The sequence below is a fragment of the Microtus oregoni genome, unplaced genomic scaffold (assembly GCF_018167655.1).
Source record: "Microtus oregoni isolate MIOR12 unplaced genomic scaffold, Mior012 000004F_ref0000308, whole genome shotgun sequence".
NCBI lineage: Eukaryota > Metazoa > Chordata > Mammalia > Rodentia > Cricetidae > Microtus > Microtus oregoni.
In genome coordinates, this window is record NW_024543063.1 from 40,737,366 (window position 1) to 40,763,270 (window position 25,905).

Here is a 25,905-nt window from a genome sequence, read left to right on the forward strand (position 1 = left end):
GCAGTTATCTCGTGATTCAATGGGTCATATATAACTCAAGTTATAGATTTCACAAGGTCTATATAGAATGTTCTAGGACTCGGTTGGTCGGTAAAGCACTTGTCTTGTAAGCATACAGACTTAAGTTCACTTCCAAGAAGTGCTGGGTGCAGAGGTGAATACATAGAATCCCAGTATGGGAAACAAAGAGAGGAGGATGTCTGGGGGTATTATGGCCATTCAGTCTACCCTTACTGCTCTGCAGTGTCCAAAGGATATGGATGAACTTCCTGAAGACAACACTTGAGGTAGTGCTCTGGCCTGCACACAGGTTCACACCATTGCACATCCACATACACGAATATGGGCATGCATCCGATAAAAATAAGTGTTCCAATTGTAATTGTTTGTCCTGGCATCAAGGACCCTGAAATCCATAGTTTTAGGGAGAAGACCAAATCTAACAAGGACAATGATTTGAAAAAAAACAGTGTTTATTAATAATAGGTGATAGATAAGGTCTAGATCCATAGTCACTCTAGACAGGGGAACTATTGAGATACTTCACGTTTCTCTATACCATGAAAGAACTGTTGAAATCCAGATCCTGGAGCTCTAAGATCAACTCTATAGAAAACAGATGATTTTAGTCACAGCTTAATGGCGGTCATACTGCTATTGGACCCCTGGGAACATCGTTTCACGTACTGTCTTGGACTTTTTATCTGTGAAGTTGAGCTGTCCACACTTTAAACAGGGTCTGTGCTCCTCCTGTCCCATGATGAATGCTGTTATTTCAAAAGACAGAACCACCCAGAATCTGTTTAAATGATCTCCTCCTTGTGGGTGTGGCCTGCTAGTCTTTTACATCATTCTGGTTTTATTTATTTGTTTGTTTAAATAGCTTAAGGATATAATAAACACAGCATTGAAGGAAATACTTGGATGCACTAGCAGCAACCCTCCTGCTGCTTCTGCGTCCGTGTGTTGAGATTGATAGTGCTCTGCCACACCCATTTTTTAGATGACTTGAAATCAGAGAGGGGTACACTGTATTTTCCATACAACATCTCTTTATGTACACGGTGTGCATCTAAGAAATGCTTTGGAGAGGAGGAAAAGACAGGGAAAGGGGAATCAGCCCACTGAAGTGTGCTGAAACCTTTCCCATGGACAATTGCCAACCCAGGTCGTTGTTCTTAGGAAAGGTTGAAAAGATCCAGAAAATCCAGTCATTATCATAGACAATCATCTTTCTGCTTTTCTTTTTTTGGTCCCTTTCAAGGAAAAAAAAAATTGACTGGAGCAATAGGTGGGAAGGTACAAGTGCCTATTACCAATTCTAACAACCCTGAGGTCAATTCTCAGATCCTGTGTGATGAAAGAAGAGAAACAACTCCCACAAGTTTTCCTCTGAAATCCATATCACACACACACACACACACACACACACACACACACACACACACACGCATGCACGCACATATGCATGCACACAATATAATTAATTTTTTTTAAAAAATAAAGGACCGTAGTATCGTGATAGTTCCCAAAAATCACAGGAATTTTTTAAAAAAGATTAAACACACCACACATATTCATACATACACCAACAAATAAGACATATATCTACCCATATTTACCATTTTAAAAAAAATCCAATATAATTCCCTTATTTCAAACTTTTATACATTATCTCTTTTAGTATATTTTGCATTTTAATTCCAAAAATGCATTTTTATTAAGGAAAAAGGGAGAAATTTATTACAAACCAGGAAATCCAAGCCATGGCATACAAGCTACCAATGCAATTTGATGCCATCCTGTTTTGATCTCTTGCAGTGTGGACCACAGAGGACTTTGAAGCATCACCATCTATCAATGTGTCCGTATTTCAGCTACAGGTGAGGTCAGTACTGCTACTAAATAAAACACAAGACTTTAAAGGAATCTGAGCTATGGTAATGGCTGTGCTCTTTACATCAAATGATTCAAATTCTAGGTTAAGTACTTCTCTTGTCACCACAGGTGTGTGTGTGTGTGTGTGTGTGTGTGTGTGTGTGGTGTGTGTGTGTGTGGTGTGTGTGTGTGTGTGGTGAGTGTGGTGTGTGTGGTGTGTGTGTGTGTGTGGTGTGTGTGTGGTGTGTGTGGTGTGTGTGTGTGTGTGTGTGTGTGGTGTGTGTGTGTGTGGTGTGTGTGTGGTGTGTGTGTGTGTGTGTGTGTGGTGTGCACGTACATATAGATGCTATTTACCAACATGGGTCCTTTGTCAATTCAGGTCCTTTAAAATTTAGTCAAGTATTTACAGAAACATTAACATGGACCATGTGTTTTGGGAAAAGAAAAGCAGATTTTTGTAAGAGGAATCAGCAAGGAAAGCATTGAATTGAGGATGCTAGTGATGCTGAATTCATATATTTCCAAGTTTTCTTTTATAAAAAAAAAAACAAGGAGCTGAATTTTTGCTTTGGAGGCAGGTGTGAACATAGATTGTAAAGTGCTTTTGTTATTTAATTGGCTTATGAACTTCAAAAAGAATCCCATGCAATTATCTTGTTCTCTTGGCCTTAAAGTTCATTTTTTTTACAGTTTAATAAGGTTAAGAATTATGCTCCCACCTCCCATTATATATACACACCCTAATCACCATAAACTAGTGAGTGCATGATTTTGATCTTAGCCACTTTTGAGGCCTTAATCATCCTACACGAGAAATGACTGGGATGATAGCTTGAGCATCAGTGTGATAAGAGAGTGAGCATCCGTTGTTACTTTATCTACCAGTTGCAAAATGGGAGCCGTGTTACAACTCAGACTACAGAGTACATATATTGGAGGTTAGTGCACAGCAAAATTCTTGCCAGTGGCATAACTATATTAGAATGAGGAGTGGGGCTCTACACTTGATGTTATCCCCTTCTTTAACATAGAAGAGGATACGCCACGAAAAATCCTCAGGGGAAATCAAAGAAAACTTGGTAATAACCTCTAGAAAAACATAAACCTGTTTTAAGGTTTGGGGAGAATAGTCTCTGAAATATAATTGAGGTAATACAGTTGCAATTAAAATATTATTTTTTGCTGTGCTAGGACAGGTTTAATGGAAAACGTTGTACAGTCTTTGGGAAATTACAGTTGCTCAGCGTCTTAACCAGTCATCACCGAACAATGATAAGAAACTGTCTGCAAGCCGGGCGGTGGTGGCGCACGCCTTTAATCCCAGCACTCGGGAGGCAGAGGCAGGCGGATCTCTGTGAGTTCGAGACCATCCTGGTCTACAAGAGCTAGTTCTAGGACAGGCTCCAAAACCACAGAGAAACCCTGTCTCGAAAAACCAAAAAAAAAAAAAAAAAAAAAAAAAAAAAAAAGAAACTGTCTGCAGAGAGGCATGACATCACATACTGACAACCACTGTACTTTCCGAGTCTTTTTATATAGGAATTGCATGTTCAGAGTTAAAAGTTCAACACTCAAAACGAAATGCATTAAAAAGTATCTGAAAGGGTCAAATAGAAAAAGAGCAATACAAACAAGCCAAAGACAAAACATTTTCTCAGACTATTGATGTATTGAATGTAATACAGAGAAAGGCAAGGGGCTTTATGTATAGACTTTTGGCCATTGAAGATGCGAACACCAGCCAAACAGGATCTCAGAAGCATTTCCAGGCTCATGAACAACACCATGGGAAGACAAAAGCAAACAGGACGTGTGGTCTCAAGTAAAGCAAGGCCGTTAGAGTCCAGTTTTGATTCTTACCTCTAACCAAACTTAGGTTTTACAGAATGAAGAGAAGGGCTACAGTCTCCACACTTAAAAACCGTAGTTGTGATGCGAGTTAAACTTGGCTTTGATTGTGTGCAGAAGTCGGCAAGGGACACCAACAGCTAGCTCCTTTCTTAAGTAGAATGATGGCTAGAAGCACATCACTGGAGGAGGCTGCCTGGAGCCATCCCGAGCCTGGTCATGGCGAGATGGCTGTGCTGCAGATCCATCGCCTGGATGGTCAGGGCTAGAGCAGTTCTTGTCCCCCAAGAGCCCCTGGCTATTAAAATGAGCTCATCCTTGCAAGTCACAGGATTGCTGCCCATCAGAAGAAGTACTCTTTCTGATTTTCACCGACCGCATTTTGGATATGAAGCTCGCTTTTCAAAACAGCCTCAGCACTGTCTATGTTCTCTGACCTTTTTGCTTCATTTCTTTTGTATAACCTTTTCTGTTGATAAATGCGAACAGCTATGGCAGAGACGCAAAGTAAGATAAAGATCACAACAGCTATCAGACCTAGAGAGAGAGAAGAGAAAAGAAATACCCAGTAAGAATAGACACCGTGTCAAGTTCATCGCTTAATTAGTCCTGGGAATATTATTTTCCATTGAAGCCAACCCTTTACATGATAGAAATTAGAAACAAAAAGCCTCTCAGGTTTCTGATTAAAGTGGTATTATAATACAGTTTATTTAGGGATTCTGTCAACTTTGTGCAGTCTCTTCCATTTATCCTGAATGTGCACTGTATTGGATCTGCTTCATGTGTTCCTATTTATCTAAGAAAGCATCACACATGTTTCTATGACCAAGTGTTGTTGCATAATTATACATGAAAAAATTTTAATTATTTTGATATTATAGTTAATTATCATGCAGTGCAGAGACTGTGTTTTGTGTGTAAAAGTGTCAATAAAATTGATTTTTCACTCAACTGTTGAAGAATAGGAGTATGTTGAGTACACGACAAGTGTTAATAATAAAATATAGATATAGGTAGGTAAACATGTAAAAACCTGCACGAGCATATTGGATTTTGAAAATTTGATTCTGTGTAAATATTTTAAGGGCTACAATTCTTAGTTGTGTCTATAATCATTAACTCTAGAGTGACATGAGTTCCTCACAGAGGAGTGTAAAGCCTGGATGGTCCTCAGGACACACTGGAATGGGGACCCACAGAGGGAAATTTAGTATTCCATCATAGGTCTTAGGTGCTTCTTCAGGGTGTTAAAATTTTCACTAGTGGTATATGATGAAAGTAGGGAAAATGTGAGTGGTTAGCACAAATGAAGACCTTCACACCATTGGCTTTTGCTAGTCATTGGTTTGTGGAGTAGAAGACATCGTACTGACAGGCAAAAGTCAATCTCATTTAAGGATATCTTTCTTGAGACAGTTAAAATACTTCATTTCATTAAGTCTTGACCCCTGACTCTGAGTCTTTCTAATGGGTTGTGTATTGAAACAGGAGATACACACAAAGCATATCTGGTGCACACTGAAGGGTGATGCCCGACTCAGAGATGCACCCTGTAAACATTTGAGTCGTGAGTTAGACTGGTCTTTTTCTTTTAGACGTCAGTCACACTAATAAGAAAATTATAGTTGCTCAGATATCTGTGTTTGATAGTTCTGTCTCAATGGAATGAAATAAATCTATTATTTATCATTATCATCTAATGATCTTTCCTGCTAATAATAAAATTAAAAGAGTCAAATAAAAAATACTTTGGAAAATTAGTATTTGTCACCATGATTTTATGATCTTTTTAAAACTTGTCATGAGGACACTAATAGATGAATGCAGATTCTTTAAAAAGAATAGATACTATTAAAATAACAGTGTGAATCAAATGTGATTTGGTAAAACTGAGACTCCACATTATTTTGTCAATATGTTTTTCCTTGAGACAGGGTCTTGTGTAACCTTTGAATTTGCTAAGTTGCCGAGGATGAGCTTGGACTTTTGTTAATACTGTACCCATCCCTAAGTACAACACTAGCCGCATACAGAACCACATCCAGTTTACACTGTTCCAGGGATGGAACCCAGAAACCCAGGGCTTGATGCAGACCACACGAACACTCTACTACCTGAACTACATCCCATGCCCTCAGACTCCATTCGAATATAAAGGAGTGTAAGTTTATATAGTGAAATTAAATCAAAACTTGAAGGTACTTGGAAATTTCAGTAAGATTAACTCAGCAGAGTCTTCGGGGACAGCAATAACGTTGCTGACGATAAGCCAATTTTTGCCTACGTCAGGCTTACCCAAGAAAGATAATCATGAATCTAATATGCATTTGGTAATATTACTAATGGCTATGGCTACTTCACCACATTAATAACTAATTTTAATCAGGGTAGTCATGTGTTGTTATATATTTTGTCTCTCATCCCTGTAAAAACAATTAATTTAGTTGTTATAGTTGGTTCAATCATCTTCTAAAGTTTCTAACTCAGAGAAAGGGATTCTGAATAATTACAATGTGAAAAAATGATAAATGTTAAAGAGAGTACTGCTGTAGTTACAAAAATGAATGTCACCATCATATTGATATAGAAGGGACATCCAGATGATCTGAATTAGGGATGGTCCCTGACATTTTTTCCCTCTGAGTATGTGATTTATCTCTGTCAATTTGAGGCAAGTTTCATGCAATTACTTTTAATATCCAAGGGAAAGACCTTGAACTTAACCTATTATCTGTGGCCCAACAAGCAATTTAATATATTCATGATAAATAAAATAAACTACTATGTTTTGTGCTGTTGTGCAAGCACCATGAGAGTGGGTTCTCGCGGGAATGTATGCAGGTTTCTATATGTCTGAAATGGTGTATCTTTATCCTCACAGTATGGCTAGAAACACTCCATGTCCCCTCATCATTTGGAAACATCTCACTGACTCTGTCCTCCTCTCTTGTTTATACACAAAGAGGATGGTTACCTACAGCTGAGAACACAAGAGGATTATTTCCTCTGGGAAATGTTTGGATCATACATATTAGGTATGATTGACATCTAGCACAACAATGGAATAAAATCCTCTTGGTACTACCAGACAGGGCACCACGGTGGAGGACCCTAAGCTGTGAATGAGCAGACAAAATGAACATGGTTGGCATGAAACCTTTGGCGCTTACATGATGTGGAATTTCCCTCTGTATGCTGTGAACTGCTTTGGGCCTATAGAAAAGCTATAGGGGAACAGAGGTAGGTGGGGAAAAGGAGGGTGGAGTCAGAGAGAAGCCATGAAGCCCCGCTAGAGCTGGATGGAACTTAACTTGGTAAGCCACTGCCATGTGGCAATACATAGATGAACGGAGATGGGTTAAATTAAGATGTAAGAGTTAGTCAATAAGAAGCTAGAACTCATGGGTCAAGCAATGATTTAAATATTATAGTTTCTGTGTAATTATTTCAGAGCTGAGCAGCCAGGAACCAACAAGTGGCCTCATGTTACAAATTGTTGCACCAACATAGTAGACTAAATCCATGCAAAGCCTGAGAAAACTCAAAAAAGGAATCCTAGACACAAAAGAACAGAGTTAAGCATGGTTTGGTAGCAGCATTTTCTTGGATGGGCTTTGTATGCTAGAAACAAGAAGAGGCATGGCTCCTTTAAGAGAGGTTTTCCTGATTCAGCTGTAGCAAGAAAAAGCTGTGCCATTTTGAAATTCTTGCTTTCTGGGCCATGCTGCCAGCGTGATCTCTGGCTCTTTCAGGAGACCCAGCATTAGAATGGGTTTTGTGAGCAACGTGCGATGGCTTGCTTGGTAGCAACATGGACTGGCTGTGTACCTACAGATGGACCACTGTGCATGGCTGTCTGAGCTGGTGAGCAGCTCCTCTCTGCTGGGCTAGGTGGGGCAAGCAGGCAGTGCCATATTTCCCCTAGCAATGGTGCCACTTAAATTCATAAGAAAGGCTTAGCATTTTAAGAAGCACTTCTGGTCAGAACATAATTACAGATATGCAATAAAGACAAATCAGATGGAAAAGAACTCTAAATGGGTCACAGTGTTGGATAAATGTATGTAGGCTTGGGAGAGAGAAGAAAAAGAGTATACAAAAGAAAGAAAGTATTGGAAAAGAAGTAAATGGTTTACAAAAAAATGAAACAAGTCTTTAAAGAGACAGAGTACAGACAGTCATAAAGAAAAAAAATAAGCCATGTAAAGATGGAGAATATACATAGAGTCTGGATTATGTATATTATTGTGTTTTCTTTGAATTTTTTGATTGTGAAGGAGCTAAATAACCTACATAGGTACTTTAAAGGTATCTTGAATTCAAAACTGAATCTGAGGATATGTTGCTTTGAAAAAGAGGTACTTCTTTTGTTTCTACAGAGGATGAGAACCTGTGGATTACTTACAGACTAATATGGTTGGATGGACCAAGAGCCCCTGAAAGATCATCTTGTATACCCCTCAAAAAATTACTTCACCCAACAAAAAGCAGAAAGCAGTTTGGAGAAGAACTATGCCCATATTCCCAAATATTGTTTATAAATATTTCTTTATATTTAAAAGGGGATATGCTATAAAGATTTGCATTGTTATAGATCTTTGTTTATTGATACAAATTTAAGGTCAATTTTATTATATGTATATTTCTGCTCTTGATTAAAGTGTTGTATAGTTCATTTAAGAATGTAATGTAGCTGGGCGGTGGTGGCGCACGCCTTTAATCCCAGCACTCGGGAGGCAGAGGCAGGCAGAACTCTGTGAGTTCGAGGCCAGCCTGGTCTACAAGAGCTAGTTCCAGGACAGGAACCAAAAAACTACGGAGAAACCCTGTCTCGAAAAATCCAAAAAAAGAATGTAATGTATAATTAAGAAATATAGGTTAATAGATAAATCATCTATAATAGTAAAGCTGGTAGTCATGTTAGTTATATTTTCTAGATGTACAGAGATGTATTTCAGATGGATAGGGATTCTTCAAATCTTTCAAAGACTACAGAATATGGCACTTAAAATGTTTTAAGAACTTAGGACTTTTCATGTCAATGAGACACATCTGCTCCTGGTAGCATCAATTACTTCAAGAGGAAGATGGGCATTGAAGAGGCAACTTATGGAGTTTGGTAGCCATTTGGGAAAGAGATTGCTCTTGCCTGGACTGCTTGATGAACTGGACATGCAGGACCCACAGAGATATGGCTGATGAACTTGCCTAAAAATGAGATAATCCTTTCGGGGTTCTTGCCTCATGAAAAAGTCTGCCGGACATTCTGCAGGACACAGAACAAAGTGACTGACAAACTGCCAATATAGGTGGAACTGTCTTTGAAATTTCCTGTTTTGTGGAAAAGTTTGTTGGCTACTATGAGCCTGTAGGCTGAAGATGGATGCCCTGCAATGGTACAGAAGAACTTTAAGTGACTGTCCAGGAAGCAAGATGTCTCTGTCAATTTTAGACTTTTGGAAGTTGTTTACAATGTGCTTCCTATTTACTTAGGTAATATTATATCCTTCTGGAGTTGAAGAATTTATAGTTGTTGTTAAAGTTATAGTTTTCCTTAGTTATGATAAAAGATAAAGTAGATATAAATATTGTAACTAATTCTTATTGATAACTATTTTGTTATATGTAATTTTACTACACTAAAGTTAAAAACCTTCATTTTTAATTTAAACAGAAAAGGGGAGGTAATGTGGGATTCCCCTCTGTATGCTATGAATATCATGGGTTAATAAAGAAACTGCTTTGGGCCTATAGTAGAGCTATAGGGGAAAAGAGCTAGGCAGGGGAAAGAAGGGCAAAGCCAGAGAGAAGCCATGTAGCCCCGCAGGAGCCAGAAGGAACTTTAGTGGGTAAGCCACAGTCATGTGGAAATACAAAGATTAATAGAAATGGGTTAAATTAAGATGTAAGAGTTAGCCAATAAGAAGATAGAGCTAATGAGACAAACAGTGATTTAATTAATAAGTTTCTGTGTGATTATTTTGGTTCTGGGTGGCTGGGACAAACAAGTGGCTCCTTGCAACACTTATTGCATTCCCAGCTGCTCTGCTATGATTGAAGCTCAGGCCTCACAAAGAACAAACCAGATGACACACTGGTTTCATGAACCCTGGTGATGCTTGAGGGGCAAACATGCCTTGTGAGCTCTCTCTCTCTCTCTCTCTCTCTCTCTCTCTCTCTCTCTCTCTGTGTGTGTGTGTGTGTAAGCTAGGCAAGAAGAGCACTGACTATGCCATTTTGCCTATGCAAGACTCCTACTTTAAAATGTTGAGTATGTTACAGGTATTATAAGTTTAAGTAGGGTTATACTGCAGCATGTGCTTCTGTTAAGACTATTCTGATAACTGCCTGAACTCTAGATTAAACTAATCACTCCCCCCGCCAAAAAAGGGGAAGGGTTGCTTTGTTTGTTAGGGAATTAAACAAGAATTCTGTTACATGTACTTTTAACTTATAGATATTTAATTTCAGTCCAGCATGGTCATATTCCTTCACTGAGGGAAGTCAGGGCAGGAATTCAAGGCAGGAAACTGGAGCCAGGAACTAGTGCAGAGGCCACTAGGAATGCGGTTTACCAGCTTGCTCCCCCTGGCTTGCTCAGCCTGTTTTCTTATGTAACTCAGGACCATCTGCCAAGGAGTGGCGCTGTGCCTTGTGAGCTAAACCTACCCAAATCCATCACCTGTAATGGCACGGGGTTTTGATCCTACTTCATGTTCTGGCTTTGGGGGAGCCTAGCCAGTTTGGATGTTCACCTTCCTAGACATGGACAGAGGGGGGAGGACCTTGGACTTTCCACAGGGCAGGGAACCCTGACTGCTCTTTGGACTGGAGAGGGAGGGGGAGAGGAGTGGGGGGAGGGGGAGAAGGGTGGGAGGAAGGGAAGGGAAATGGGAGGCTGGGAGGAGGCAGAAACTTTTTTCCTTTTCTCAATAAAAAATAATAAAAAAAATTAAAAATTAAAAAAAAAGATAATGAACTAAGGGCTTGCCTGTAGACCAATCTTATGAAGGCATTTTCTCAATTAAGAGTTCCTTTTCCCCAATATGCCTAGGTTTGTGTGAAACTGACAAAATCCAACCAGTACTGGCATCTACACTCATGTGCACATTCACACACACACACACACACACACACACACACACACACAGAAAGAGAGTTAAAAGTAAAATTAAATTATTTAAAACACAAAAGTAAATGGGTCCAGCATGAAGTCTACGTGAAAGTTTCGCAAGGATATGAGTAATCACTTTCTCTGGATGTAAGGCTGAATGGTTATTTATTTTGTGCATCCATATGATATTCGGAGAGCAGAGCAATGCTAAAGCACTTAACATTTTGGTCCTCTGATTAACAGCATCTGAAGAGCATTAATCACGAAAAGCTCTATTTCTGAATTTGATTTTGAAAACATATACCTCTAAGAAGATGTTGTCACATTAAAGATATTTTTAAAGTTTTGTGTGTCTTCCGCAATTTAAAATTACTAAGAACCACTTTCAATCTATTAACTTAGGATTTGATAAGAACGGAAAGCACAGAATTCTTTTATAGGCATGTCTAAATGATGAAATATCCATTTTAATAAGCGTTAAGGAAACACAAAATGCATATTTCTAATGTTAATCTAGAGTTTTTTTCCTACTGTGATATGAGCCCTTGCAGAAGCAGTATGTCTAAAGAAACAAAGCATGCAGAAGTTTCTAGGGCTTGCAGACGACCATCTTTAAGCTAAATATTGTCCACTTTTACATAGCACAACACCTGGTCTTAGAGTGCGATGCTTTAGTGAGATTATCCTATTTACACAAAGAATTTCCAAGGAAGTTAGAAATTTGGGAAGATTCTCTGAGATCATCCCGGTAAATTTTTTAGACCACCCTTCTTCAAGTTCAGTGCCTGGGAAGGTGTGTACTAGCGCAAGTCTGTCAACATTCCATTATGGACAGGAGACAAGCAAGAGGCCCTGCCCCTTCCTAAGAGTTATTGGCAGTTAAAGCATGCTGGGAGGAGGGGGGTTGTTTTATTCAGCAGTGTAGTTGACGGTAAGTTGCCCATGTCCCAGCAGTAGATAACCTCCCATCTATGTTCATGCAAGTAACCTAATAAACTCAACGGATGTGGGTCACACAAAACGTAAGTCATGAAAATAGGACTAGGACTTTCTGGGAAGTAGTGCGTTCAGTGGGAATGGGAGGGATAAGAGAGAGTAATAGAGAATGAACAGGAACAAAATACATTGTATACATGTACGAAATGCAATGAATACAAAATTTAAAATCAGTAAGGAGGCATTGTATGGCAATTAAGATACGTGAACTCCCATGGCTCTGCAGCAGCAGGGTTCTGGGTCCATGTACATGGACCATGTTAGCACCAAAGGTCATGAAGAAGCCCCTGGTCTGGGGCCATGTTGATGTCCAAGGGCTGTGCAGAGTTGGTACCTGCATTTAGGAGGGAAAGGGGCCCTGCACCTTGCCTGGGCAGCACAGTAGAGCAAGCCCTGGTGGCATGGGCACAGGAGTATTGGCTCTGAAGACATGGGTCCCACCGCTTGCTGGGTACAGCATTCAGGCGAACTGGTCCCATCCCTTGCCATGGCAGTGCTGGAGAGCTGGCCCTGGTGGTGTGGCTGCAGAAGAGCTGGCCTTGAAGAGCTGGAGAGTGGGTTCCACCCCTTGACAGTTGCTGTGAGCAGCAGAGCTAGCCCCACCCCTTGGGCAAAGCAAGACATGCAGGCACAGAAGATTAGATGGGCCGAGCAACTCAACTACCACCTAGGCACAGATCCCGGACTTTGAGTAGATTCACCCCCAACATCTACCCCATCTGAGAAATGTGGCGCATGTGAGAAGGAAGTTCTGACAAACTGAAGCTGCAGGATCTCCACGATGCAGTACAGTGATTAAATATCTAAGAGGAGTCCTGGTGAGGATCTAGTACGGACAGTGTAGAGCAGAAGCCAGAGGCCTCAAACCAGACCAAGGACTCATTGCAATGAACATTAGCAAGCAAAACTGTTTGGGCAAAAGAGTATACTGGGTGACATCCTATAGCTTTCTTAGCGAGATTTGGTTTGTTTTTTGTTTTTTTTTTCATTTTTATTTTTAACTTTCTTTTTAATTTTAATTTTTTGCTTTTTTTCTTGGACAAGATTGAGGCGCATGTTGTAAAATTCACAAAGAATCAATACAAAGTTAAAAAAAAGATAAGTGAAATCCTCCCCAAATTCTTGGAAATGACATTAAAACCTCATGCTTCTTGGCCAGGTAGGCTACCACTTAATTATATTCCCTAGTCAAAATATGTAGATTCTTCATAGACAGTTTTCTAAGGCTTATATTCAGAATTGTTAGTAATAATAATAAAATTCCACCAAAAAAATCACTCATGCATCCCAGTTACCTCCAATTACTGCAGAGTCACTTTTGATTGCATGCGTCAGAGGTTCTCTGTCATCCATTGTTCCAGAGTGATCTACAGTTAAAGCACACACAAAGAAAAGGATAGCGTGATACACCTAAGGAGCAGGAGAAAACTCTGAAGAATTCCTCAGTTTTAAGCCAGAACAAAGCGATAGAGCTGCATGTGAGAACCCTGTGATTTTCAATCTTAGCAATGTCAACTGTAATGCATAAAACATTGAGACCCCGGAAAAGAGTCAATGAAGAAGAATCTGAAGATTAAACAGAAGCAATTTTCAGAAGTCATCTTGAGAAAAACAACAAAATTAGGAAATTGTCCAAATCCTGTGAATGAGTCCATTTGTGACAGAGGAGGGAAAGAGCCTTAATTTACCTGCAAATGAATGTGTTCTTTCTCTAGAGGTGGCATCGGTGCCAGCAGGGGCCACACAGCTGGACTCTGTCACATGCCCTGTCACAGTGACAGGGGCTGGGTGACTTGGGTGCAGAGCAGCCTTCAGAGGTGCGATATGGTGGAACTGCACAGCAGAGAGGCAGCCTGTGAAGCCATGGGCTGCAGCCAGTGCTGTCTCCTGGTCAACATCACTATATTCTACAAAGAAACACAACATGATCAAGAGTGGCGAACAAGCAGGACATGGTGAAACAGGTGTGCAATACCCTGCACCTGTAAATACAACAGCAAGAAAAGTCCAAGTGCGAACTCTTTCTTCCATCTTTATTGAAAGCATTGGGTTGGTTAAGTCTTCCTGTAAATAGTGTTGAGACTTCAAGGTTACTGAAGAAAGTCTGTAAGCATGGCTCATTAAGAACACTACTCTCTGCAGATGATTAAAACAGCTTTAACAATGGATGACGCTATGAACTAATGAGGGGGTCACAAGAGTTCACATTTTTTTTTATTCCTTTGAGACAGGGTCTCATGTATTCTGCACTGGTTAAACCTTTATAGGTTATCAAGGATGACCTTGAATTTCTGATTCTCCTGACTCTATTTCCCAAGTGTTGGAATTATAGGAGTGTACCACCATGCCTGGTTTTGTGCACTAGTGAGGATCAAACCTAGGACTTGGTGCATGCTAGGCAACTACCCTTTCAACTCTTTGCATGCTAGGCAACTACCCTTCCAACAGCTGCGTCTTAGCCATTAACATTCTAGCCTAGATCAAAGTGTATTTATTGTGTGCAATCAATACCAAGAGATGTATCCTATGTTTAGAGATTAGCTCTGCTCAGCTTTAAGATTCAAGCCAAGAAAATAACAGAAGCTAGAGGGAAAATTGGCCCAAACTAACAAGGTCCTCCTGTTGTCGAAAGCTTTCTGATGGCTCATGATCCCATCCAAACGTTCCAGGAGACTAGGATCAGCAGGTTGTAGAGGTCAAAACTCCAAAAGTATTGGGGTGTCTCCTTGGGGTCAGCACTAGGAACTTCAACTTACTTTCCATCTCAATGATAGTTTGAGAGTGGCCTGAAACTCCTGATACTCCATCCCCAGTTTCCCAAATACACTGATCACAGACATATGTCACAACCAGCTTTTACTGTAGCATTTTAAAATACACAGACCATGATGCATTCACCCATCCAACAGGGTAGTAAATAACATCATTACCTTCTCTTACGCTGCATGTGTGTGCACAAGGATGTGCGTTTTCATTTCAAAAATATAGTGGGCCTTAGGTATTTGTTGGGTATTTGAGTGTGTGTGGCACACCGTTTTATTATTTAGATTTCACAGTCATTACTGGAATATTTTGTCACCACACAGATGTGACACTTGGACCCAGACTAATGAGTTATTTGAGGTTACAGGGCTGTTGACATTACATTCTGGACCCCAGACCAGTTGTACCCCCAAATCACAAGCTCCTTTTGTTCATGGATCACTTTCTAGTTCAGTCTTCCCTTCACTGAGCTCCAATCTCCAGCAATGGCTTTTGTTGTTGTTGTTTTGAGGGATATCTGGGCTTGAACATTATTTTTTAAGTAACTGCAGGCATCTCAATTCTGAGCCTGTCATTTCTTGTAATAGCTAAGTTTCTGAAGAACATTTTCTTTTTGGCTCCATTTTCATTCACATTTTATATCTAATGATAAAAAATAACATTGATGAAAGGTTTCCTATTATGAGTCTCATTCTCTATAAAAAGAATCCTGGAGATTAGGGACACAGCATCACTTTTTGGTTATGGCCTTTAATCATTTCCAGAAGAGTTCATCATCTCGTTCTTAATTAGCCATACTTAAAATCCTCTGTTCATTAACTTGGGAGACCTTCAAGTAGAGGTAAAAAAAAAAGGCTCAACAGATCTAACTCTCTGAATAAGGACAGAAGCAAAAGGAATCCAGCTGCTATACATGCATTGCTAGTGCAGTAATAGACTGAGAGGATTGTATCTGGGCCCAAATATTCTGCCTCGGGAGGCTGTGACCTGATTCCATGGCTCTCCGTTCTAGAAAGTATAACCCTGAGGATTTATCACTCTGTGGCTTACACAGAAGATCATAATCTCCAAAAAGACATCACTGACTCTTGTGATGGTTTAGCAACTTAAGAATCACCTGTGAAGAGAGTCTCATATGGGGAGTCTCTAGATCAAGTTAATCTAGGCACATGTCCTTGGGGGGTTGTCTTAATTAAGGAGACTGACTGTGGGAAGACCTAGCCTATCGTGGGAAGCACCATTCTCTAGGCATGGGCAGTGATCTGTTTAAGAGTGGAGGGATTGTGATGATTGCTGGCAGGAAAGCAAGTGAGCATCCATGTACTTATTGTCTCTCTGCTCCTGACGGTGGGTGTGATGTACCTAGCTAGTTCAAGATCCTGCCTTGCCTCCTCCATGACTGGAACTGAAAGGTGGAAGGAACTCCTCAATGCATGGTGTAGAGTTAACTCACCCACACAGAAACAAAAGCCCTTCAGTCAATCATCGTCCAAGTCACACTGACAAATGTACTAGCTCACCATACCCATGGTCTCCCCATCCACACATTGAAGCACCTACAGACCCCAAATATCTTTTAAAAATGTTATTCAATACAAAATGTTCAGCCCTGAAAGCATACATACAACTAACATTATACAGACTAACCAGTCTATATTTATATACATGTATGCATACTGTAGCCATTTGTAAAAAAAAAAGCCATAAATCTGAAAGAGAGCGAGGAGGGAGTGTCTAGGAGGATCTGGAGGGAGATAAGAGAGGGATGAAATATAATTATAATCTCAAAAATTAAAGGAAATAAAAAATATAAAAAATCAGTTTAAATATTCACTATTGAGGAATGCCAACTTTCACAAAAAGTTCTAAAGGATAGCATAGCTACATTTTGAATTATATGTATTTTTTTTGTAAAAGACACTCTTCCACTAGAAAAAAAAAAGGTCTGTGTTGAGCATGGCACACATTTTCCTTGGCATTGTTCCCTAAACAACAGAGTATAATGACTGATTGTGCAGTTTTCCCATTGTCTTCGGCATTAGGAGTGACCTAGGCATGACTGTAAATTTGTGAGAGACATCCATAGACTACATATTAATATTCTCTCATTTTACAAGTTACAGGAGACCTACAGATATGCACAGGATGCCTAGGACAAATTGCCCATTTTTAGGGGGACATCTATAAGTTCAGACCTACAGATCTTAATAGAAAAGGGCAACACTTATTTTAGAAACATTTTATAAGCTGGTTATTTCTAAAAATGGCATATATGTTAATAACAATACTTTTCATATTTTCTACAATAGTCACATGTTGAATAAAAGTTCTGTAGGCTTTCAAAATATTCTTAAAGTCTTGAGTCAAAATATATAGTCAAGATTTATTTCCCTCGTGAAAAATATTCCATGTGAGGTGCAGCCTGAAACCTTCAAGTTTGCAAAGAGAAAACTCCGTGTGTGTGTTTGCCTGTGGATATGTGAATGTACGAGTAGGAACCCAAGGAGATCAGAGAGGCCATATTCCCTGGATACAGAGTTACAGATGGCTGTGAGCTGCCTGGTGTGGATGCTGAGAACTGAACTCAGGTCCTCAGAAAGAGCAGCAACTGCTCTCACCACTGAGCCCCCTACCTCTCCATTCCCTTTCAATAGGCACACTTTTCACTCAGCTCAGGAATTTCCACAGATGTCACATGTGCCCTTTGGATCCCACCGGGACGTCGCTTATTCATTCTGGGTCTCCCATGCATCTTCTCCAAATCTACTTTCCTTCTCACCTTTCCCATCAGTCATAACTTACTTCTGTGTGGGTCAGACACCTTTCATTCACCTCATCTTCCAGGAAATGAATTCAAGGGTCAATATAGATCAATCTTTCCAGTTTAATTTCTAGTTTTTTCTTCCAGCTCCTTATTTGGTTTTGCCCTGCTTTGCTAGAATCTACTTAAATTACTTGTGCTGAGTTTTACCTGGGTAGTCTGTCTATTGCATAGCTTAATTTATGTAGAGAATCTTGCTGCTTGTTTGGTTTCTCTGTTTCCCTTGATGTTGAATCCTTTGTAATGATTGTGATTGGCAGCTTCAGTGGATCGAGAGGAGCCTAGTAGATTAGCTACCCACAACTGTAGGTGCTTCTGTGAGGGTGTTTCCTCGAGCATTAGCCAAAGGGAAAGGGGGAAAGATAGCCCTGGCTGTGTTTAGCATAGAGCGAAAAGTCTATCACTTTGTTCTGTTTTCCATCTCCTGGCTAGGGCTCAGTCACCTCCTGCCTCACTCAGGTGGTTGAAGCTCAGAGAAGGCCACACAGGAGTTGGTGTCCCTTCATTCTACAGTGTTTGCAACATCAGAGTGGAAATGACCCATTTATAAGGTCATTTTTATGCATTGCAAAACAAGGAGAACATGTGTGTCCTCGTGTTGGTCTTTACACATGTGGTCTAGGAGCCTTAGTAAAGCCAACGTTCCCCAGGGTCAAACTCTTTGTATAAAATCTCCACAAGATAGAATAAAGACACTCAAGCCCTTAGATAGAGAACCCCAGGATTGCTTCCTCACTGGCATCCTCCAGATACAGCCTTTCTGCACAACTAGACCAGCATCTCCTTGCTTCAGGACCACTTATGGATGGGTTATCATTAGAACTAGGAGTGGGAAGAAACCTTATGGGACTTGTCTCTTCTCAGAATTCAGTCTAGTTGTGAGACAACATGAATAGTGTAGACTGAAGTTTCTCATAAGCAATCCAGGCCTTAGAAAGTCCTCAGCATCCTCTGTGTTCTAACAAGTGTGCTAACATTGTCAACGAACAAAATATATTTCTTTCTCATTATCTGATTCCTACAATGCCAACCCTATATCAAGGACTAGAGAAGTGAAGGCCAAGGAGGGAATTGAGAACAAACATCTCTAGCTCTTGTTTCTGGTTATAAAAATCCTCATGTGACTCAAGATTTTTGGGCAGTCTTTCCTATTAAAAAATAAGCCTCAATTGTATATGCCAACAAAGGGAATAACTTCTGCTTGTGTGAAGAAAAAATCATTTAACAAACGGCCTACAAGAAAAATTGAGTTCCCGGAAATTAGGATTTGATGGAGTGCCTTTTTATTACAGAGAAAGGAGTGTTTCTAGGAAGATATGGCAGTCAGTGGAAGAACAATGACAAGGAGTGATTTATAAAATTTCTCGTGATTCTCATAACCTACCCCCAAATTAAAAGTCTGAGACCTCAAACGAGAATAAATGCAAGTAGTTTATAACGTCTTCTGTAGGAAAAGGGGCCAACTTCGGGGAGGATTTCAATAACTTCCGTATGTAAGATAAAGATAAGGAAGGATTGCCAGCAAATAGTGTCATGAATCACCGGAGCAGCAAAGGCTAGAACAAGCAGATGTGTCTGCTTCTGCATCTATTTAGACCAAAGAAAAATAGGTGTGAACGTAAAAGCAAACAGCAAAGCAGATACCAAGGGCTCCGTGGGCAAAGAAGTTAAATCTGACAGGCACCTACAAATAAATCTATTGCTCTCAGATGGAAACTCAATACCCTAATCCACACAGAAGTTACTTCTATCTAGGTAGCTTTCTCAAGGACTTTCACTCTCTTCTGCGGAAGGAGAACCTGTCTCAAAGTAAGTGTCATTAGACAGATTAACAAGGTCAGCATCTTCAAGAAGTCTAATTCTGGTAGGAGAGATGGATCAGTGGTTAAGAGCTCTTGATGCTTTAGCAGATTTCAGTGTGCAGCAACCATGTCAGAGGATTCACAGCAACCTGGATCTACATCTCCAGGGGATTTGATACTCCTCTCTTGGCCTTTGTGTGCACGTGCACTTGAACACATAATTCTACACACATGTGCACATAATTAAAACCAAGTGGCATATTTGTCTTAAAACCAAATCAATCCTTCAAAGAAAGTTTAAATAAACCTCCTTGGCTTTGCAAGAAATTTTATGCGTAATGTATCTTTGAGATAAATTTTCAGTCTTCCTCAACTTTCACTGAGGATACTGAATAGACATTCTCAGACCACCCCCCCCCTTTTTTTTTTTACCCGAAATAAATGTCACTGATCCAAGTATATTGCCTGAATCTGCAGGCTCAGAAGAGATCCATGATCCCGCCGGTTGTCACCTGGAAGCATACTAAAGTGGCTGCTGATTTGACTGAAAGCAATCTTCAGCTTTTTCAAATCTTTTCTAACGCTAAAAGAAACCCATGAGGAGGACTCAGAATTCAACTGCAAAATGTATTTTAGATAGAAAAGATGAAGTCAACAGAGTCTAACAAACACAGACCCATGAACTGGGTGTGCTTTGTGCAACCTGGCTTTCAACTCTCATTCTGAAGCAACAAAAGATGGCTGTTGTCAGTGTTCTTATGTGAGCCTACACATTTGACATAAAAACAACAAAGACCAGTTGTGAACTTCATTCAGTCTAAATAGTCATTATTTTTTCTGGAGATCTTATAATGAGTTAAATTATAACATTATTCAAAACAAGGGCATATTTTCTCATGAGAGGCTTTATGTAACTTTTAAGATTATATTAATTATCTTAATTAGGAGGTTTTTAAAATGTGGTATAATTGTAACCCAATAAAAGCTTAATGAATTATCAAAACAATTTATACCTACATGTTTCTTCGATTAATTACATCTCAGAAAAAGTATCTTATTATAAAATCATCTCATAAATGTTTAGCCTAAGGAATTTACTGAGAAATAATTCACCTTTTACAAGATTTTCTTTAACTATGCATATATGTGTGTCTGCACAGTGGTATGTGCAACTGAGTGTACTGACCATAGGGGCCAGGAGAGGGTGCTGTATCTCCAGGTGTAGTGGCTGGACACAATACTTAGAAGAAAAGTATGCACTCTTAACCACTGAGACATTTCTCCATTCTCTTTGACGTTAAGACTTAAGAAAGTTATGAACAATGTGCTTAAGGAAATGGCATGTGTGCATCTCACAAGAAATACGAGACTGAGCGAAGTCCATATCTCTTCCTCTTCCAGGATCCAGTCTTAGAAATAATCTGAATGTTTTGACTTCCACCAATGTTAACAAACCTTTCGGGTACAATTCAGGAATAAGTAATTTTTGGTAACAATGATAGATTATGCTTTGGAGACATGGACCCATCTCTATTGGCCCATTATACTTAATAGGCAACACTGACAATGTAAATGCCATGGACACGCTCTAATCAGCATTAGAGATTATTATCAGATGCAAACATTCAGTTTGATCCCCTCCTACCCACGGCTGTGCCCTCTCTCCACCTCAGCAGTTCTTATCCACACTCTGCCCTCCGGCCAGCACCTTCCTGCTCTTTCTCCTACCCACACTTGCTCTTTTGAATAACTTCCTAGCTTTGTTTGTTCATGCATTCCCAATATAGGCACACTGAAGCATGCCCATAATTAAATAATGCCTCCTTTTTTATTATAGAATTGTTTTTGTCTAGTGGATTTTTTTTTTTTTTTGGTCAGGTTTCTAGATTCAGCACTTGATACGGCATGAATGTTGGATCGATGATTTTTACTTCTGTGGCTGGCATTTTCTGAAGCGTAAGCAGAGTTCTGTTTTATGATGCTTGACAACCAAATGGTAGCCCTGAGTGAGACAGCTCACTCAGAGAAGTGTGCTTGCCCATCCCACAGGAACCACTTACCCATGATTATACGCTCTGACAAAAAGCCCCAATTGCCGTGTTATCATTTGTTCTATAATTACAATCAGGAAATATGCTTCTTCTGGCACCATGCATATCCCTTGGGTATGGCAGCATGATGCTTCTGAGCTCTAGTCACATAACGGGGTTAGGAAAAATGGTGCTTGTAAGCGTCCAACAATAGCCAGTTCTAAATAACGTGAAAGACCATCACAGTCTTTACAAGGACACATCCTTGAAGTCAGCCAGCCACATTTTAAGTATTTTTTTTTAATCAAAAGGTTATGGAACTGATGAATTTTCAAAACTAATTTTTGGTCTTTGTATCTTTTCTATTCCTACTTATACTTCCTTTTTCAATTTGATTTTAAAATAACTAGTTATTATGTTGAGAGTCACCACACAGCATATTAACCAAGTCAGTGTCCTTCAGTTATTTAGGTCACCTCTCTTCTCACTTCTGACTGCTGAAGTTGAAGTAAGTTTTGCAAAAAGGAGTCCTGAGCATAGGATGTTTAATCTTCCATTGACGTTGGATAGACTCACTTTTCTTTGCTGAACGAACTGTGTTCCTTTCTGGCTGAAATCTGCCTGGAAGTGGTTTAAGTGTACTTCTTGGCTCTGTAGTCCCAGAAGATAGACAGCTCTAAGACACCATTGCAAGTGGGTATAAACTATCCCTAAGACACCATTGCAAGTGGGTATAAACTATCCCTAAGACACCATTGCAAGTGGGCATAAACTATCCCTAAGACACCATTGCAAGTGGGTATAAACTATCCCTAAGACACCATTGCAAGTGGGTATAAACTATCCCTCGGAACAAGCTGAATAGGATCCAGTTCTCCCTTCAATAAACATTTACATATACAGTTATCCAGACATATCTCCCAAATCTTAACCTTACAGAAATTGATGGCTATGGAATGTAAATTTAACATCATCTGTTTATTGATATGGTAACATCAACTTACTTGAAGTGAGTTGCTTGGATAAAACCGTAATCCCCTTGCCATTGTTAGAAATCTACCGTTCCTGCTAGGGTTACTGAATTCCTCTACATTTTAAGTGTAACAGGGAGTTATAAATGGCTACCAGTATGACCTGATTCTATGGATTTCCTAGGTGTCTGTTGTTACATCCTCCTTTTCAGTTCTGATTTTGTTATTTTGGATATTCTCTCTCTCTGCCTTTTAGTTAGTTTGGATAAGGGTTTGTCTATTTCGTTGATTTACTCCAAGAATAAAATACAACTCCTTGTTTTATTGATTCTTTGTAGGATTCTCTTTCTTACTATTTTATTGATTTCAGCCTTCACCAGTGTCCTGCCTTTTACTCTTGGGTGTGTTTGCTTCTGTTTGTTCTAGAGTTTTCAGGTATAGCTGTCTCAGAGACTGAATGGCCAACCAGAGAGTTTGCATGGGACTGACCTAGGCCTTCTGTCCATGTTACAGTTGTGGAGCTTGGTCTCCTTGTGGGGCTCTTAACAGTGGGAGCAGTGGCTATCTCTACTCTGTTACCTGCTTTGGAGACCCTTTCCTCTTAGTGGGTTGCCTATTTCAGCCTTAATAGAAAAGGAGGAACTTAGTCTCACTGCAACTTGATAGGCCACGGCTGCCTGATAAATACATGGAAGACTACATGTTCTAAAGAGGGAGGAGGAGAGGGTGGGGGAGGGATGGGGAGAAGAGGACGGAGGGAGGGGAAATTGTGATCAGTCTGGGAATTAATCAATTATTTTAAAAAGGAAAGAAATGGTTACCAGATCATCCCTGGCACAGTTTGATACGACTTTCTAAAGTTTTCCCATACTGTTCAGCATCTGCTAGTAATAGTTAACAGTGACAATATTCCAAAATTACATCCATTTCTCCCTAATTTTAAAAGAATTAAAATTTTCTATATTTCTGTATAGAAATATCAAAGCAGTAAAAGCTCGTAGTTTAAGTTTTTGGTTGAAAATGTATGCTGCAACTAAAAAACACAGGTCAATTTTATATGCCGCCTCTTACAAGAACTATGCGAAATTTATTTTTTAATAAGCATTTAATAAATTTCAATATGGGAGGAAAATGGGATCATTTTATGTAAAACACTTTTAGGGTACATTTTACTCAATTAAATACTCAAGAACATGCTGCAATTACCCCATGATGCTTCTCACAGACTGCTGACCAAGGACTAGAAACAACAGATGTTCTGATTGTTCACAATTGAGACACCTCTGATTTGTCTTGGGAGTTCCCAAAAGATTTTGGTGGATCTTTCTTAGAATATATAGTAGTATAACAGATTTCTGTTTCAACCTCAGTCTCTCCACCTGTAAGGACAGCTGCATGACTCACCCTCTGTGTTTTCTCTCACGGTGTTCCCTTAATAAAAATCACCCAGTGCTTACTCTTTTCCTGCCAGTTGTTTCTCAAAATGTCTGTACTAACACGATACATAACTTCAAAAGTGAGCAACACTCTGGAAAATTAATATCTTCATTATTCAACCACTTTGTCAATCTATTTTGTGATAACTTAATATATTACACTAGACTATACTAATAGGCTCTGCAACATTTTATAATGAATTCATGTGCCACACAAAGTTTGACTAGAAGTTATTAATTGCCTTTGAATTACAAATGATTAGCTCTCCATCTAGATCCATACCTTAGGTACATGTTAAATAAATTACCACTTATACTTCTGGGAGAATGAATTGATTTAGATTATGAAGTTCATTGCTCAGTTTGGATTTTAATCATAAGTTTTCATCATGAATGATATACATCTGAATAATGTGAAATTTTAATAAAAACATTAGCATCATTAATTCCACATGAATCTCCTACATTCATCTGAAAAAAGGAAACAAATGCCATTCTGTAATTTTGTTAAGACAACCCTCCTCACAGGATGCCTCTCAACATCTTAATTATTTCATAATATAGTTAACATGTTTCTACTTTCAATAGTATTATATTAGAAAGCCCGGCATTAAATCTGAAGACAAAATATGATGTCAATATCATCCATTACTTAGACTTGTGGGCACACATGTTACACATCTTACATATATGTCTCCTTTCATAAGCTGATAAACATAAGAGCTCTTGAGAATGGGAACTGTTTTATTCCTTTTACTATTTTCTATTACTTCATACTATTTTTGTGATATATCATGCACAGAAAACCATCTTGTCTTCTTGATATCAAGAATGTGATATTGGCTCATGTTTCCCCTCATTGTAAGATTACAGTCTAATAATAATACATTCTGAAACTTGGGCACACTTTCCATGCTGTCGGATGTAGACTTTTAGTTCTAGGGATAATGTTGCCTGTGTGCCCCCAGGCTCAGTGAAGGACTTCTATGAGTCTAATAATCAACTAAGAGGTTTGCAACAGACAGTCCTCAGCTCAGGGTGGATCTCCACCCCTTAACCTCCTCTCTCCTGTGTCTCATCCTGGATTTTTCTAGGGCTTTCATTTTTCCCCATCCATCTACCCCATGACAGAGTCACAGAGAAGATATTAGCCCCACATGTAAACCACCTTGGACCGTATTGTTGCCATGGTTTTGTTGTGGCTGCTCCTTACATTGGTTGAGCTGTCCTTATACCAAAAATGTACTTTTAATTTCAATTTTATTTAAAATTTAATTTAAAAACAAATGATTATTAACCTGGCTCATTCACATATTTATGGAGCGTGGCGTGATACTTCAATACATGTATACAGTACGCTTTGTTCAAATCAAGGGTCTAACATTTTTATTTTACTACTGTTTCTTTACACTTGGAGCCTGTGTGAGCTCCTCTCTTCTGGTTCTTCACAGAATAAACGGTAGGTTATTATGAACGGTAGACACCCACTGCGCTGTGGAACTCTAAAGTTACTCCTCAGTCTTGTTGCGTTTCAGGACCGCCCCTTTCTCCACCTTTCCCAACCCCAGTCAGCTTTATTTTGAATTCAGATGGACTCTTTTGAGCGTCCTCATACAAGAGCTGACCCTACAGCATTTGCCTTCTCTATCTGGCTAACTTCCTTTAACATAATGACCTCCAGTTCTATCTAGTTTGCCCCAAATGACAGGATTTCATTCTTTCTCAAATTCTCTTTGGCTTCCTAATGCGGCACCGTCGCTATAAGTGGAATAAAACACTGTTGTTATGAAAAGAAATGATCTAACAACACCTTCTGTATGCATCCAAACCTAAATCACCAATTCATGAAGGCCAGCACGCTCGCCTCTACACTTGCCTCAAACGATAGAAACATTTCCCTCAAATAGGCATTGAAATTTCTCAAGGTCAAGTTGGAAAAATGTATTCTATCTTTAACTGAGAGCCTAACTCGTGTTTTGTTTTTCTTTTCTTTTGGCTCCCCCTCCCCATTGGAAAGAGTTTATTGAAAAGGAATTCATAATTCACATTGAATTTTGGAAGGCAAAAGGAATGGAAGGGAGCAGTCAGTGGAGGAGAAGATGCATGATGTTTGTAAGTCGTAGCTGCAAGAATAGCAGGCAGCGTTTAGAACTTCGGAACAGCTTTCTCATGATTTTATTAAATCTCAGCTTGAAAAGTCCCAACATATAAATTAGTCTTTCAAACGGCATTCCAAGATTGTT

At 39.4% G+C, this 25,905-nt stretch overlaps 1 protein-coding gene across 4 annotated transcripts in view; it reads right to left on the bottom strand.

Moving 5' to 3' along the window:
• Nucleotides 1-3,361: 3,361 nt before the first annotated feature.
• Cntnap4 (contactin associated protein family member 4) overlaps nucleotides 3,362-25,905 on the bottom strand; it is a 298,486-nt gene continuing 275,942 nt past the window's right edge. For all 4 annotated transcript variants that reach the window (XM_041650847.1, XM_041650845.1, XM_041650846.1 and 1 more), the window contains exons 22-24: nucleotides 13,528-13,746; nucleotides 13,135-13,206; nucleotides 3,362-4,263 (exon numbers count right to left, since the gene is read on the bottom strand). In XM_041650847.1, coding sequence (XP_041506781.1) covers nucleotides 4,070-4,263; nucleotides 13,135-13,206; nucleotides 13,528-13,746 — 485 coding nt within the window. In that variant the 3' untranslated portion in view covers nucleotides 3,362-4,069. The remainder of the gene's footprint in view (nucleotides 4,264-13,134; nucleotides 13,207-13,527; nucleotides 13,747-25,905) is intronic.